The sequence below is a fragment of the Malania oleifera genome, chromosome 13 (assembly GCF_029873635.1).
Source record: "Malania oleifera isolate guangnan ecotype guangnan chromosome 13, ASM2987363v1, whole genome shotgun sequence".
In the NCBI taxonomy this organism is placed as follows: domain Eukaryota; kingdom Viridiplantae; phylum Streptophyta; class Magnoliopsida; order Santalales; family Ximeniaceae; genus Malania; species Malania oleifera.
In genome coordinates, this window is record NC_080429.1 from 61824023 (window position 1) to 61842504 (window position 18482).

At 31.9% G+C, this 18482-nt stretch overlaps 1 protein-coding gene across 1 annotated transcript; it reads right to left on the reverse strand.

The window, feature by feature from the left end:
* Window positions 1–2108: 2108 nt before the first annotated feature.
* LOC131145867 (amino acid transporter AVT1I-like) lies at window positions 2109–3032 on the reverse strand. Its single transcript, XM_058095045.1, has 3 exons — window positions 2945–3032; window positions 2220–2827; window positions 2109–2120 (listed from the first exon to the last, which is right to left on the reverse strand). The coding sequence occupies exons 1-3, from the start codon at window positions 3030–3032 to the stop codon at window positions 2109–2111; spliced, it is 708 nt and encodes a 235-aa protein (XP_057951028.1).
* Between the last annotated feature and the right edge of the window lie 15450 nt (window positions 3033–18482).

Sequence of the window (18482 nt, forward strand, 5' to 3'; positions counted from 1 at the left end):
GTAGCATGCACATGGGATCAAAATTGAGACAGTTACATTCAAAATGGCTCCAATGAGTGCCATTAGGTACCTAAAATAAGGAAAAACTATGCCCAAAACCACCGTGCTGATCACCAATAAAGTCCTCAAAAGAATGCAAACTAGCTTATTGTTCCAAGAGTTGGGTAACTGGTTTTCAATAGCATATGGAATAGGAGATATATCTAGTGCATATTTAGCTATTGGGATTACCAACGTTGTGTATATTGCGATCTTGGAGCCAATTTTACTTGTAGGTAAATTCAATGTAATTTGAGATAGTGCATTCTCACCAAACATCAAGTAGCCAATTGTTGCCATGATCATGTAACTGAGAGTAGCAAGGCTGAAGCTAACAAACATAACCTGTGACAAGAAACATTCCAAGTCTTTCCACCATGAGTTATTGTAAATTAGTTGTCACATATTTGCTCTTCCACACTTAACTATTGTAAATTGCTTGGTAGAATACATTCTAGTGTTTTTTTTTTTTTTTTGTACGTATATTATATTTTAAATCACACAAAATAGACACCAAAGAACAAATTATATTTATGAACTTTTGATTTATTTATAAAATATTCATATTATTTTATACTTACGAATGGGTATCACTAGGCAACAAAAAGTAAAGACTAAAGTGAGAAAATTTCCTTCGAATATGCACTAGCTATCAGCCACGCATGATGTATGTGTAGTATATATTGATTTATTTTTTAAAATATTAATTAGCTTTTAATTTCTTTTAGTTCTTACGAATTTTAATTAAAATAAATTTTCCTCTATGTTGACATTTTATGTTGCAGAATGTGTTATAGGCATTTATAAATTTGTTATGAGACAACTATAAATATTTATATGTCAAACATACATTATTATAGATTTTTATTTTTATAGGACACTTAGAATATACATTTTCTATATGGTCATTATTTTTCATTTAATTAGTGCTTTTACATGGATACTTTAAGAAACTAAAACGTGTACATCCAAAGGAGAAAATCCATTTCACATATCAGTAGATAGATATCTCAAATTAGACTCACTATTTAATTAGTAAGAGTATCATAGAAGATAGAAAAAAGAATACCAAAGTGGGAAAGTCCCTTTAATCTGCATATATATGAAATGGAGCTTGAGACATCCTAAAGTTTAAGACATTCATGTTGGATGTCTCAAATTTGAATCTTAAAAGAATCGAGAAGGAGTAAGAGATAGGAGATGACTATCTCTAGCTATATAACTTAAGTCCAAATTCATCCCCCAATGTACCATACAACAAAAATGAAGTTTGTAGCGTTTTTCCAATTTAGACTCGCAAATTTGTTTGGCAACATTTCTAAACAAAGTAGGTCTTGGGAAACTAGACTTGGAAAAACGAGGCAAATATCACCACTTGTGTTTTCATGATAACAAAAGGGAGAGGGGGGGAAGAAGAAAAAAGAGATATGCATACTTAAATATTCAATTCGAAGAAATATGATTTCTTGCTATACTACCTCTGACATGTTATTATAATATTTAATTTAATTGATTATTCCACCTTAGTAATATTTAAAACATTTTTTCTTTCTCATTATTATTATTATAGTTGTTATTATTATTATTATTATTATTTTGGCCTATTGAGTGGTGTATTGAACTCGAGAGAGCTCATCCTTCATTCCAAACATCTTTTTGCCCTCTTTAAAGTTTAATCCTAAAACCTACATTATATTAGTCCTATGTTTTAACCATTGTGAGGGTAATTGTGTATATATATCTTTTGCTAATTTAGACATAACATTATTTCAAGTTAATTTACATAAAAATAAAGTTTTAAAGATTAGGAAAAAAGAAAAGAAAAAAGAAAGAAAAGAAACACATGCATTGAAATAATGGTAGGACACTTATACAGCCCATCCCATGCTCCTACTTGACCTCTCACATTCTATTATAATAGTTAATTTAGTTTATTTTACAATACAATGATAATTGATCATATACTTAAGTTGCAATGCAAAATTTAGACATTTAACTTTTTTTCTTTTTATTTTTGTTAAAAAAATAATTAAAATTTCATATTTCTAAGTGTCTGTATGTCTGTTTCCTTAATTATACACCTATGACAAATTATTAAGAAAACAGACACATGGGTCAAGATTAATTAAGAAACCACTAATTCTAGTGTTAATTTTGGGATTTATTTTTAAATTAATTACCTCAGAGAACTGAGTTTTATCCTTCATAGAGGAGTATATGGTTGGAAACACCCCATGACCGCCATACGCGAAGGCATATATGCTGAGAGCCGTTGGAATTCCGCCCAAACGAAACAGCTCTCCTTTGGCAGAAAACCCCACACTATCAACTACACCAACCCATAATATGGAGCTTATAATAATAACAATTGCCACAATCCCACCTGCAGAGATGAAGGAAAGCATGCTCAGATCTTTCAGCCACATGGTGGGCAAGATTGCCAGCCCTGCAAGAACTGTGGAAAGTTGTTTTCCTCTTATGTTATGTTCTCCCAATTTGAACCCTGCATTCGGGAACAACTTGTGCAGGTTGTCACTTTCCAATATCAAGAACCCTGTCGATACCAAATAGGCCGCTGAATAAATAAAAATTGATACGATAATTCGTCCTTTACGGCCAAATGCATGCCAGCCGATGTCAGGATAGGTTTTAATCGATGAGTTCGAGTCCATGCACCGTTGGAGCAGCAAGGCTGTGTAGCAAGTTATGAGAGCGACGCCAAGGAGAAGAACAAGAGTTATCCACCCACCTTGAGCTAGTGTATACGGAAGTGTTATTATTCCAATTCCTGGAAGTGGCCACAGTTAATGTGTAACATTAGATATATGCAAATAATCAGCGTAGAAGTTTGGAAAGAAAAAATAAAATAAAGGTGCGTAGCAGAGCCGTAGAGGTGGAGAGCAACCACACAAGGCATTGAATCCATTGAAGCAGCTTTTGAGGAAGGTGGTTCCTTTGCTTCCCGAGGTTGAATGGGGCAGTTGTTCTTCCATGTCTACCTTGATCCCTTCGTGTGAATAAAAAGTAATAGAAAACTCAATTAGAGAGGTAAAAAATTAAAAGTGATGAAAACTGTTTGAAGGCAGTGCGGTTCCTTGTTCTCATAGTTTTGAAATTACTGTTAATGTATCAATCTACCTTCAAGCTAGTACATCCCGCATAGTTTCTACTTTCTCTCTCTCTCTCGCTCATACTTTCTATTGTCAAAAACCTATAACAATTAAATGCCATGATGAGAAACTTCACCAAATATTTGTTACAATGAAATTAATTGAATCGGTTGGAGTCTGGGAGTGCAATAAAATAAAAATTTATATAAAAAAGTATGTAAAAATATGAGGGTTATCTCTATGAATTTTTTTAATCCGAGTTAAAAAAATTAACTGATATACCCTAAACAATACCAAGGTCAAAGGATCAATCTCTCATAGGGGAGAATTAAGACGTAATAACAATCAAGGTCATCAACACTGAAAGACAGCTACTGAGAATGGGTCAAATGTCATAAAGGCCATAGTGACTCACGCACGTGCCATAACAACTGGTGTCAACTCCATAAAGGTCGAAGCGATTTACGCTTGCGTCATAACTCGCAAATAAATGACATTACATCCTCAGGTCAAATTTCTCCGCTATAAATAGGGGACTAGGGTGGAGAGGCTAAAGTATCTCATTTATAACCACACTTTACTATTGCTTCATACCTCTCAAAGCCAATCCCTGACTTAGGCATCGGAATACACCCCGGGTCCTCAAAGTCTTACTTCTTTTTCTATCCTTTTCCGGAGATCTAGATCAGAAGGTCCACTAGAGGTTCTTCAACTTTTTATCCCACGACATTAAAAATTAAACTTGTGGCATTATATATTCATTCAAATTCTTCTCAATGTTAAAAAAGTCATTTAACTCAAATTTATGTTTATTTTAATAATTTATTTTATGTCAGTCATCATGCACTAAAATTTTAATATGTGAACATGTAGACACCAAATTTGACACTTTCGGTGGTAGTAGGTTTCATAAAATATTATTATTTTTGTTCTATTTTAGCATTAGTGCATAATAATTTGCATAAATTATTATTCTTTCTATTCCATGTTCATAAATTTTAATTTTAAAAAATATTTACAAGGAATATTGATTCTTCTACGTAATATTTAGGATCCGCAAATTATTGGATGACATGATAGTGGAAATTTAGACCCATACGTGAGGTATGTTTTTTGGACATCACTTTAGTAGCATGAGCTCAAATAATAATATAACATTTTATGACTATAAGATTCCAAATAAGCTCTAAGTTTTCAAAATTAATCCCATTTTCAATTTTAATTTCAATTTTTAACAAATGATAAAAATTACAAATAAAGGATGTAAGTCTCTTATGAAATTTTATGAAATGTTAATAAATATTATAATGCAAGATTTAAGATTGAATGTTATAAATAAAATACATTAATAACATGTATGTACGAGATGCAACAAATTAAACTTGTTCAATTGATATAAATGACATTCATAATTTCGTTAAATATTATTTTGAATATGAGTATACAAATAATTCAGATATAAATGAAAAAATTAAATGTGAAAGTTAATATGTAACTTCAATTTTTCATACAATTTCAATTGAAGCTGTCATTCATTCTCTTTTTTTAAGAAACTTTAGTTTTAATTAAAAAAATTTATGCAAGGAGAGATCTAATCTAATTTTAAATATCAAAATTATTTAGGAGAAAAAAAAAATTTTCTTAATTATTTTTAACAAAAAAATCACTAAAATTTTAGGATTTTGAAAATTTTGGATGACTAGTAGAAAGTTTGATGGAAATTTTATAAGATGAAAAATACTTACCATTTTAAATCTAAAGGGTGGGGAAAAGTAAAAAAGTTCACAATTTTCTGAAGATTTAAGATTATAATTCCAAATCTTATGTGAAAGAACCATTCTTTAGAAGTATTTATCTTTTAGTTTTGTGGACTCCAGTAGTACTTTGTCTTTGTTGTTTTTTAATTTTTGCTATTTTTTTTTTTACAGCTTTATTATACTAATATTTTTTTTATATAACTAATACTTTTATAAGATTATTTTAGAAAATTATAAGTAGACACCGAAATAGGAGAATCTCAACACACACATATACATGCACAACACACTACTAACGGATAAAACACATTCAAAGTGTGTGTAATATGCTTTCTTTTGATATATTTCAAAATAATTACTTCAATAATATTAATGTAATTTAATTTTTTCGTGTGAACCAGCACTATTTTAAGATGTCAAAAATATATTTTAACTATAGAAAATATGACTTAATAACGACTCAGTTATTTATGGCATAAATTAGTATAGTACAGATATATATATATATATATATATATATATTTATGTGTGTGTGTTTGTGAGTGTGTGTGTGTGTGTGTGTGTGTGTCTAAGTGTGTTATACATTAGTCATAGAATGACATAAATTAGTATAGTACAGATACGTATATATTTATGTGTGTGTGTGTGTCTAAGCGTGTTATACATTAGTGATAGAAAACGTAGTAGTTTTTGTATTCCCATTATCATTATAAGTACAATTATTTTTTTAGATTAGCTATAGGGTATGCAGTAGCTAGTTTTTTTTTTTCCCCATTTGCTACTTGGATAAAAAGTGAACAATAAAGTCAACAAATTTTCTCTATATGTGCTTATATATAGACTACATAAGATGGTGAAGAACCCTCGTAAATCAATTAAATAATGCTTAAAAGAACTTAATCATGTTCTAACTACGTCTTTAGTCTATCCTTATTCTATGAGTGATTCACATAGGGGAGTGTCATAAGCCACGCTTATTTAGGACATTATGCTTACTTGTAACTATTTATATTTTGTGCATGAAATGGATTACCATCCTGTAAATACTTGTATATGATTTATGTTTTAGTGTAAAATGGGATCATATGACTCCTCAAACAAATTGATATTTCCTAGTATCAAAGATAAAATAGCATATAGAACTCTTCAAGAGAGGGTGAGTGTTTATTAGTCTTGAAAAACTCGCTAGCATTTGTTAATCATATTTAACCTACATGCTTCCCTTGCTAATTAAATTCACTTTTTTTAAGGTGTCCATTTATGAATGACACTACATCAATGTATACTGCCTGTTTGCCATTTTTTTTTTTATTAATTACTTACTAGTTTTGCTAACTTTACATTCATCTCTTGTGGATGTGATTCTATGGTTATCATTGGCTAACTAATTAAAAAATATTACTTTAACTAGTATTGTACAACCCATCAAAGGTGTGAAATATTTGACCTATAATAGTTGGTATTAGAGTTTGGTTTATTGCTATCGAATTCAATTCCCTTCATTGTGAGATTGTGTTAAGCATTGCGTGATTTATGGTATAATCCCAAGAGTAGGGGCAAATTGGAAGTTTTAAAGATTCTAAGTCAAGTATTCCCCTAATTTTGAAAACGACAACCAGTATTACACAAGCGTAGGGTTTTTCTAAACAATCACAAATCTAATCAGGTATTCCAATATGAAAATATTTAAATCATGCACAATAATCACAACAAGATAAATACAAATATACAAGTACTGAAAATTAAGAGCTTAGGGAAAGAGAATTCAAACACAGATTTGATAGGATTTGTGTATTCCCAAGAGGGGGGTGAATTAGGTATTTTAAAAATCTTCGTAGGTTAAATAAAAACCACAATCAGTATTATGCAACCTAGGGTTTTTCTAAAGAATTACCATTTCCACACATATAAATATTATGTAAATATTTAAATCATGCACAATAAATCAAATATAGCATTCAAGTCTGGAAATTTGAAGAGATACGGGAAGAGAAAGACAATATTTTTATCGAGATTCAGCCAAACCAGCCTACCTCCCCGCATTGGGCCAACCACCCAAAGATTTCACTATTTGCTCACTTAACCAGGTGGAGCGACGTCGTGTACAATTACTCCTTGCAAGGCGTAGTCTCCCTAACTCACTTACCAGGCGGAACCAAACCATTTCCCCTTACAGGGCGGATGTTGACCCTATGGGTCGCACCCGGTTTTGATAATGACAAATACTTTTTGTATTTGATGACTTTCAAGTTTTTGTGTAAGATCATACTAACTGGATCATATTGATAGCATGCAGCAACTTGAAGAATTATGGAATTATGAAGACCCGACATATATATATGTATATATATATATATATTTAATATTATTGGGTCTGTAATAATTTACATTCAAGGGTCAGTAATAATTAATGTCTTACTTGCATGGTAGGATAGAAAAGCTCAAGACCATAGATGGACCTTAGGGATCACCCTTTGGTCAACCGATGCCAGATTTTTAGGGTATATGCTCAAATGTCTTAGATCGACAATAGGACCCACGATATTGCATGAAAATAGCTCCCATATTTTAGGGTTTATTATCATGTGAATATGGGTAATTTTATAAGAAGAAAAATACTGAAATGCACAAAAAGGGCATGTTCAGTCGACTGAACTTCTACACGCAGAAAGCTTCAGTCGACCGAAACACCACCGAGTCATTCGGTCGACCGACCGAGAGAATATATACAAGCCCTAGTCAACCAAACTTCCCTAGGTCAACATATTGACTCTTCAGTAGACCGACCAGAAAATGAACTCCAACGCTCTAATTGACCGAACATCCTCGGGAGAAGCCCCAACCTCCCAGTCCACTGACCTATCTAGTTCAAAATCACCTGATCGACCGAACTGCGCGGAATTGAAAAGTTGCCCTTGAGACCCTTAGTTTGGTCGACCGAACTCCTAGTTCAATTTTTGCATGGTTGGCCGAACTCTATCATTTGGTCAACCGAACCTCAAGTTTGGTCGACCAGTGCTCTCGGCCTGGACATTTTTTTTACCGAAGTTAAATTTTTTAAACAGAGTTAACTATGCTAAAATGTTTTAAAACAATACTAATAGTACCCTGCATGTCCTAAACAGGTTATAATTTTGGGGAACTCTATATATATACCCCCTCATTTGAAAAAATTAGGAAAAGACTAGCAAAACAATTAGCAAATTTTCTTTGATTTTCAAAACATCTATTTCTCACATTCAAGCTTCATTTCTTCATTCTTACTCATCCTCATTGCAAACCTTGCTGAGTAAGAGTGTTATTGAGAGTTTCTAGTTAAGCTTACACTTCCATTAGTTCTAGTTGATTGACATACATTTCTATTCGAGAGTAAGCATGAGTTTTTCTAGGAGACTTTAATAATAAGTCTTTCGTAGGAAAACTTTGTAGAGCTTGTGAGTTTTGCATCATCATTTCAATACTCAAGAGTTCGTATTACTTTTTGTTTATGAAATAAATTCTTTTTGAATCGTTGTCAAATATCCCGTGTGCTTATTTTTGAGAAAAATACTTTTGGGATATTTGCTTTTGAAAATCTTCATTATTGTACCTTTTGATTGATAATATTATCTTGACACAATGATCAAAGAATTTTTACAAACTGATTTCAAATATCTTGTGTGGTTTATTGTGAGAAAAATAGTTGTTGAGGATATTTGAAGCATGCTTGAGATCTTTGTTGCTGCATTGTGATTGATACTATTATTTTGACACAAAGATCCTTTCACATACACTCTTATGAACTGATTATCGTATTTGCATTAATCTTTGAGAGTAGACATTAAGACTACACTGAACTTATCGGATGTTATCATTTGGTAGTATGCATTGATTTGTGATATTGAGTTATACGAGTGAACATATTTGCTTATGAAGAAGCATATTTCCATGTACAAAAATTTTATATCATTTGTTGTATTTTAGGCATGAGCCGAAAGAGGGAGACTAGCCCTGTGGAATAGTCCCGAATTGGCTTAGACCCGATTAAGAAAGTTAAGTGCACCACCCTGGCAAGGCGTGTTGTGTTAAGTGCCGCTCTGCTCGTTTAAGTGAGCTGTAGTGGAATCATTGTGCTGGTGTAGCCAAGGCAGGGACATAAGCACTTTGGCATAGCCTCGATAAAATATTGTGTGTATCGTTTACTTTTTATGCACTTTGTTTTACTACACGTGTATGTTTATTTATTGATTGCATAGACTGACCCTAGGTTGTGTAATACTATTGTTAAACCAATTAACCTTGGCGATAATTTTTAAATACCCAATTCACCCCCCTCTTGGGAGTGCACCAAAGCTAACAGTGAAGTCTCTCCAGCTCAATTTACTAGGCTTAACCAAACTGGTTTTTCCTTACAGGGCAGAGTCTCCCTAACTCAATCATCGAGCCGAACCAAACCGATATAAAGAAATAATATTTTTCGTACAATAATATGTTTCTCAAATAAGTTAAGATATACAATATGAAGCTCAATGCACTCTTATATGATATGAAATATGCTCAATAGAGTATGGGTATTTTTATTAATAATACTTTGCAGTCTTTGAATAAAATGTATATGATAAAAGTTTCAAAGATTTAAACCGAAATAAGTATTTCTCCAAAAATATATTTCAATAAAAAGTAGGACAACCTAGGGTTTTGCTTTCAAAACAATTTTCTCAAGAACAAAATACAAAAGACCTTTCAAACAAAGATATGTAGCTGAAAATATGCTGAAGGAATTCTTGGCTTACCCAAAGATTTTCCCAAAAATGATATTCAAAAATATAGCTCAAGTGAAGTTAGGGTTTTTGCTCAAAAAGATTTTTGCAATAAAAACACAATGAACTTTTGAATCTTGCAATGTGATGTATATAGATTCACAAGCTACAAAAGTTTCTCCAAAAATATTTATCAAGAAAATATATGGGAGAAACTTTAAACTTAATCTCAAAAATGATTTTCAAAATAAAGGGTTGAGAGTAAGACTAGGTGCTACGAAAAAACAAATGCCCAAATAAATGATTCTTTAAACAATCCTTAAGAGCAATGAATTTGCGGATGAAGAGAGTAAAAGAAATAATCAAAACTCTCTTAGAAAAATATTTTTCAACTAATAATAAAGAGAGTATAAGAAATAAGGCACAAAATATTTGAGAGAATTTTTTGGGCTAATCTCTTGCCTAATTATGCTTATGAAAGGGGCATATATAGACTTTCCAAGAGAAATGACAGTTAGGGGCACGAATGGTATTTTTAAATTTGTTTAATTAAAAATTAAACACGTTTTAGTGCTGAAAAATAGCCTAACCCGAGAGGTTCGATTGACCAAGGGCATCACCGGTCGGCTAGCCTTAGGCAAAAATTCAAAATTTTGTGAGGTTCGGTCAACTAAGGAATAGACCGATTGGTTGACTTTGGCGATTTCCCAAACCTTTGTAGGTTTGGTCCACTGACCTAATGATTTGGTCACCTAGGCTTTGGATATCAGGCCTAAAATATATGAATGGTCGGCTGGGCTTAAAAGCCTTTCGACAGGTAAGTCGGCTGGGCACATACAAGCTTGGCCTATAAGCATCATCGGTTGATGGGGGGGCTTTTATGTTTTGAAATGGCTAGTCGGTCGAGCTTAGTTAAAATACGTTTTTGGCCTTTAGGCATGGCTGGTCGACTAAGTTGAATATAACTATGAAAGGGTCAATTGACTGAGGTCAGTTCAAAACCTAAGTTTTAGCCTTATTTTGATCCAAAAGTGTATGAAAAACCTTTGTGAGAATTTAGCCATTTAGAAAAGGTTTTTCTATGAAAGTGAAAGTTGAAGTGTAGTCCCAAAAGGTGGGGTGAATTGGGTTATTAAAATTTTCTTTATAAACATTTTGTGATTTCACAACCTTTTTAGTAATCACACGATAATACTTAGATATTTAACCAATCCACAAACCACACTTAATCTTAATACAAACAAATAACAACCAAAAAATCAAATTAACACAATAAACAAGCTGCAGCACTTTGTTGATTCCAAACACTCAAAGTAGAGTTTGGTTATAGCCCTATGGATATTTGATTCAAGCCCTGTTAAGAATGAAATTTGTTTGCTTTCTTTCAACTAAGATTTCAACAAACGATCGCCGTACTCCCTTTAAGGTTTCCTCAAAAGATCAACATACTTTCTTAAGTCAAAAGTCTTCTCAATCTCGGTTTTGGCTTCTTGCACTTTGAATACACACCACACAATTTATATATGCAGAAAATAAAGAGAAATGTTAAGAGTGAGACCGAGATTTTTTACGAGGCTCGACTTATCCCCAGCCTACATCGTTGCCTTAGGCCAATACCACCTAAGGTTTCTACTATACCATTCCATTCTGGGTGGAACAAACCATTACAAACCTCCTTAAGGGTAGAGCCCCCTCTTCAAGCGATACCCTATGCTTGGTCCAACGATCCAAACAACCTTGAACCGTCAAAAACTACAAGAAGAAGATCAAATATACGTGTACAAAGAATGCTCTCAGATAGAACTGGTTAGCACAATTTGAAATCACTAATATACTTCAATCAAATATCATAAAGAATGAAGTATGAAGCTCAAGAATTATTTCACCTGTATTCTTCTTTTCAAAAGATTTAAGAACTCAAAAATTTTGCTCAGAGAAGAAATCAGAAACTCAAAACAATCTCAATTGATTAGCAGGAATTCAGCAGGCAAGAAAGCTTTGAGAGCACGAGAGCTTTAAGAGATGATTTTCAATTCTTGGTATAATTTGATTTCATAAATCATGTATTTATAGGCTTAGAAAGGGTCATATTCGTGCTACCCAAGATTACTTAGAGTGTCCCCCAAGTTTATAGGAAGTTTGGGGAGCAAGAAATTTAAATTTGAAATTAAAACATTTAAAAAATATAGTCATTGTCGAGGTTTAGTTGCCTGAACTATCTGTTTAGTCGCTTGAGCCTTCAGCACACTGTTTTATTTTTCTGTTAAAAATAGGGTCAGGCACCTGAGCTCTAACTTCAATCGCCTGAGGTTTATTCCTTAGTCGCTTGAACAGAAAATATATATATCTCTTTGTTTTCAAAACCCTTGGCTTTCTTGCTTTCTTACATTTAAAATATATTTTTGGGGTTTCTAAAATAAGGTCTCTAAGTCCATTTTATCCCTTAATGAGCGTCATCTCATCTAAAATGATATTTAGAGTTGAAGTACTTACATAAAGCTTCGTAAAACTTAAAAACTCTTTTGTTCTTTGAAGTCTTCTTGAATATCTTTTCTTTTTCCTTGAGCTTGATCATTCTTTGAGCTTCATTTGCTTTAACTATCTTGAGTCTCCTTAAACTTCCACTTGATCACTTTGTAAATGTAGTATGACTTTAAGCACTTGATGATCTTTGGTCATTCTTTCTTGATCTTTTTGAACTTGTCATTTTAGAGTTCCTAAAATCTCATCAGTTGAACACGAATTAGTTAAACCATCCTTTATTTGTTACCATCAAAACAAGATGAGAAAGCCTTATTAGGCCTATAATATCCCCCTTTTTGATGATGACAAATAAAGGGCAAAAATGAGAAAACCTTGAAAAAGACTCCCACTTACAGTAAAGCGATGTGAAATCTCATGTTTTCATACCCCATTTGTTTGAGGGTTATGTGAGTAAAAAGGTCGTACTGACTCCTTCTGATGAACAATTCTGAAAGAGAGGTAATACTAAGATTGGCAAAGATAATATTGAGAGCACCACCATACGGAAGGGTGACTCAATTTGCTTCCAACTTAACCCACATCCATTTCAGAATTAGGCTAGATAAATCAAGTTTCTTCTCTTTCGGTAAGCACCACAATACAAAACAATCGATGTAAAAAATATGATCATACAAGCCGACGTGTGGTAGGATGTTATTGGTGATGATCTTGTGAAGTATCTGAGCTTTCAAATTTAGTTGTTTGTACATAGGAGGATGCCCAAAGTAAGCAGATTCATGTACCATAATGAGTGGCAAAAATTCTTTGGGTGTGAAGCCTTGTTCGAGAATCCATGATTGGGCAAAGGCAGGGCATTCAAGTTCGCTCGGGGTAATATGGAGAATAGGAGCTAACATTTGAGGAGTTAGAACTATCTTCTTGCTCTTAACTTCGGTGGTCAAAACATTCTCTCCATGAACCATATTCACATAAAATATTTTGACGAGGTTGGGAAATAAGTCTTTGGCTTGATAAACAATAAAATTTTTCCAATCGATATCCCGATATAAAGGTAGGATTTTCTGGAATTCAGAATCAAAGAAGTGTGTGTCAATAACTTTACCAAAGATTGGTTCTATGGAGCGAAGACGGGTTCAATATCTATGCTTTGAATGCAAAGCGACCAACCATTGTTCAATGTTGGTGTCATCTTTTCCTGAAGAAGAACCCCCATTTGCTGTTGTCGTTGTGTGAGGCATTTTCGATTTTTGTTAAAAGAAAATAGCCAAGAGAAACCCTAGAATTGGCGGGAGAAGATGTAGAATCGTGTTTGGGAGGCTTGGATCAAAGGAAATGGAAAGTGGGTACTTCGGGTGAGTGGTGAAGCAAGGTTCACGAGCCTAGAATTTGAAAAGATTAGGGTTTTCGCTCTAATTTATGCATAGTACCTGCGACTTAGGCGCTTGAAGAAAAAGTTCAGTCGCCTGAAGATTTTCCTAAGGTGAATATCAATAGGCAGTAGCACCTTAGTCACCTGAGGTCTAAAGCTTAGGCTCATGAGCCTTTGTGTGAGCGCTTGAACTTTCAAGTTCAGTCGCATGAAGTCCTCAAACTTCTAAATTTCTCTTCACCTTCAACTTTAACTTCCTTCTTTTGATTTATCATTTTATTAGGCTTCAAACATCTTTTCAATATTGACCTTTCCCTTTCAGAGACATTTAGCTTCTTTTAATCTTGAAAATGAGTCATGTTCAATCAAAGTTTTCTTTATTTGAGGCCAACAATGACACTTTGTGATTTGTCAATTATCTCATAAGCTCTTCTTTAAAGATATTTAATTGAACTAGTTCATTATCCTTGTAGAAAATTGGATTTAAGTGACTTTCTTATTTTCTAAAATAGAATGGCTAAACCTAATATCTTTGTAGTTCTTGGTTTGAGATCTTAACCTTTATCTAAGTACTCATACTTTTTTCGGTCCGGATGATTTAGGAAAAGTTGATGTTTCTTTTATTCTCCAAACTTGTCTAGTTTTCGCACCCTTTCTTCTTAATGGACATTCAAACTTTATGTATCCTTTCTTCTTACATAGATAACATGTGGTGTAAGTGTAAGCATTTGAGGAGGTGCCAACATAGTATTTTGAGGCTTTTGTAAAGTACCCCATGTAGAGGTTCTTTTTCCTTATATTTTCAACTCCATTAAACCCTATGCCTTCTTTGTTTAAGGACATCCTTTGTGCACCAATCATTTTATCAAAATTCTCTTTTCCTCTAGTAAAATTGTAGATTATTTTAGTTTGATCTTCAATTTTTTTTAAATCACTAATTTCTGAGTCATGTGTATTTTTACTCTTTTCTTGCAACTTTACTTGGTCTTGATACATCTGGTTGATTTTGTTTTCTAATTTAGAAATATATATGTCTTTCTCATGATGAATGGAATTTTGAGATCTTAGGTCTTCTAGTTCTTTCATCACCTTTTCATTTTTGCTTCCTAATCTCTTAATTTTTAAATCTTTTTCTCTTTTAGCAAGTTTTAGAGATTCTAATTCTTTCATTACACCATCATTCTTATTTTTCAATGATGTGTATCGTTTAGTCACATTAATTAAGATCTTACGCACATTGAATAGTTCATTTTGAAGTTGTTCATAAGATGATATACTTTCATCGTTGGATTCGTCAACTGAGTCATCACAAGAATCAATAAAACAATCAACCTCTTGGTCACTTGATTCATTATCTGATTTACTCGTACTCATATTATCCCAAACAGTGGCTTTCATTGCCTTTTTTCTTTTTCTTTTTGTAATATTTCTTAAGTTGTGGACAATCCATTTTTATGTGTCCAACCTTTTTACAATTATAACATGTTGGGGGTTCAGTCTTTGTTTTATTCTTACTAATTTCATTTTCTTCATCTTCAACAGATTTTGAGTTCTGTATTTGTAATGACCTACCTATTTTTTCATATTTTATTTATATAACAACATAAATAATAATCCTGTAAACCTGCTTATAAATTCGACCAATCATGATCAACCCGGACCCGTGGGTACTGAGGAAATACTAGTCATACATCTCTGATACCTAAGCAGCGAAAAACATAAATTACTTCCACCTCTATCATCACCATTTGGGTGGTTAACGAGCCTCTTTCCCTCTACCTCTATTTCAAATCATTCAATTTGCTATGACTTGATTATTATCAATCAAATTTTGATAAAACACATCTTGATTATATTATAATTTTTTTAACAAAACATGTGTAATAAAATATAACCAATATAATGGAATAAATAAAAAAAAAAATTCAACAAATAAAATTTAATTTTAAATTTTAAAATTCAAAAATTTCTTATTTTTGTGCAGATTTAGTATTTTAAATAATTTTATTTCTAAATAATTTAATAGAATCAAATTTAGTATTACATAGCTAGAATTATATTGTTATTTCAAAAAAATACATGTAATGATAAATATTTAACAGAATCGAAGAATAACAAAAAATCTAGTCCACGAAAATTTATTTTAAAATTAAAAAATTTTAAAAAATTTATTAGAGTAAGATTTATTTTTTGAACTTAACTTGATTCGTGCATCATTCAATTTCTAAATTTGACTTGTTATTTGACCAAATTTAGTCTTACATTATTATTCTTCTTTTCAAACACATCTAAATATATAGCGAACAAAATCAAAGAATTAAAAAATTCATCTAATAAACTTTAAATTTACGTTTTAAATTCAGCCAAAAATATAAATTTTAATTTATTCATAATTTACTCATATTATTACCATTACTTTTTAAAATATTAAAATTTTCCCTTTTGTATAAATCATTAAAGTCAACTCAAAGATTGTGTGTATTATTAATTTTTATTTCAAGAGTGATAAAATTATAGAACTCGATAATCCATTTAAAAAATTGCACTTTCAATCAATCAATAATTTATAAAACTTATAATTCGTTTCAAAATATTAAAGCGCCAAAAATATGTAAAAATCACAAAAAGAACAATTTACTATTCTTGTACACACACACACACACACAGATATTATAAAATTCTAGTTTTACTTTTTCCGTGAACATAACAAGATTAGACAATGAAGCTTCTCCATGAAAACCAGCTCCCCATGAGCATATAACATTTATGAGACATCTAACTGTGGACCACTGAGAAATGGTAACATGCAGCTATCATTCTACTCAATATTTTTCTCCCCCCAGTTGGAAGAAAGGCGAGGATTGTGGCATAAATATATTTCATGAGGTTTATTACTTTTACTGACTATTATCATGAGTTTACCTGCTTAAATTGAAAATTGAAGTGTTTGCTTGTTTTAAAGCCTTTCACATAATGATTGCCACGCACTTTGATGCTAAGATCACATTCTTCCAAGTGATTATGGGACAGAATACCTGATGTAGAATTTAGAGCCTCTCTCTCTCTCTCTCTCTCACAGTGACACTCTGTATCACTCGTGTTGGAATTGAAGTTTCTGGAGCTTTACTTTTTAATACTTCTAAGTGTATATATAGATTTAATTTATGAGTTTTTTCCCGTTTTAACTTTTTTTATATGTAATTTCGCTACTCCAAGTAGCGAGACTTGCCACGTGTCACTTCAAAAATTATTTTCCTAAAAAATTATTATTTAATATATTTTTTAAAAAAAATGATAAACATGAAAACACTCTAGGCCTCAATAGGAAACAAAAAATTATTTCGTCTCTAAAGCCCTAAAAAAATCCAAAATAAAAAAGCTACGGCCTAGACCCGCAAAACCTCCCCTCCAAGCCCCCATCCTTTCTTGCCACTCTTAGCTCTTGTCTTTCTTGTCAATTGCAGTGCATGTCTAATCATTTTATGCCTTCCTCATTCCTCCATTATGCCTTCCTCTCTCTCAATGGCACTCTATATCACTCGTGTTGGAATTGAAGTTTCTGGAGTTTTACTTTTTAATACTTTTAAGTGTATTTATAGATGATTCTTATGAGTTTTTTCCCGTTTTAACTTTTTTTTTCCGTAATCTCGCTACTCCAAGTAGCGAGAGTTGCCACGTGTCACTTCAAAATTATTTTCCTAAAAAATTATTATTTAATATATTTTTTTAAAAAAAATGATAAACATGAAAACACTTTAAGCCTCAATAGGAAACAAAAAATTATTTCGTCTCTAAAGCCCTAAAAAAATCCAAAATAAAAAAGCTACGGCCTAGACCCGCAAAACCTCCCCTCCAAGCCCCTATCCTTTCCTGCCACTCTTAGCTCTTGTCTTTCTTGTCAATTGCAGTGCATGTCTAATCATTTTATGCCTTCCTCATTCCTCCATTATGCCTCTCTCTCTCTCTCTCTCTCTCTCTCTCTCTCTCTCTCTCTCAGTGGCACTTTGTATCACTCGTGTTGGAATTGAAGTTTATGGAGCTTTACTTTTTAATACTTTTAAGTGTATTTATAGATGATTCTTATTAGTTTTTTCCCGTTTTAACTTTTTTTTTTTTTCTGTAATCTCGCTACTCCAAGTAGCGAGACTTGTCACGTGTCACTTCAAAAATTATTTTCCTAAAAATTATTATTTAATATATTTTTAAAAAAAAATGATAAACATGAAAACACTCTAGGCCTCAATAGGAAACAAAAAATTATTTCATCTCTAAAGCCCTAAAAAAATCCAAAATAAAAAAGCTACGGCCTAGACCCGCAAAACCTCCCCTCCAAGCCCCCATCCTTTCCTACCACTCTTAGCTCTTGTCTTTCTTGTCAATTGCAGTGCGTGTCTAATCATTTTATGCCTTCCTCATTCCTCCATTAGTAATTCAAATATTTTAATTAGAAAAGCATTCTCCTATAACAATGATTATTAACATCCTTTAAACTAATAATGTCAAGGCACATATATTATTATTATTATTATTATTATTATTATTATTATTGTTATTATTATTATTATTATTATTAATTTGGTGGGCTTGTTCCAATTATAATATTTGATCTATCAAGATCACATATTTATAAAAATTAAATTAGAGCATCATCATCTAATAAATTTTGAGTCACTATATGTTGATTTTGTTTGGATTTCGGGTTCTGTTTAGACAAAAGAAAGAAAGGGTAAATAAGAATAAAATATATTTTTCATCACATTAAAAAAATAGAAATTTATTCAAATGTAATGATAATTTATGAAAATTTAATAATTGTGAATAAAAATAAATTTTTATTTAATAATCTATTATATTTTTTATTTTAGTATAAATTATTTTGCGTTTTTAAAAACTGTTTTTCAAGTCCCCATAAGACTCAAAGCAGCTCTTCTTAAAAAATTTAATTAGGTAACAATAATATAATGACTAAATTAAGAGTGATACA

Coding starts and splice junctions, on each gene's coding strand:
- LOC131145867 (XM_058095045.1), bottom strand. CDS start 3,032: ATGGAAGAACAACTGCCCCATTCAACCTCGGGAAGCAAAGGAACCACC. Junction 2,828..2,944: donor TGGATTCAATGCCTTGTGTG/GTTGCTCTCCAC, acceptor GGCCACTTCCAG/GAATTGGAATAATAACACTT.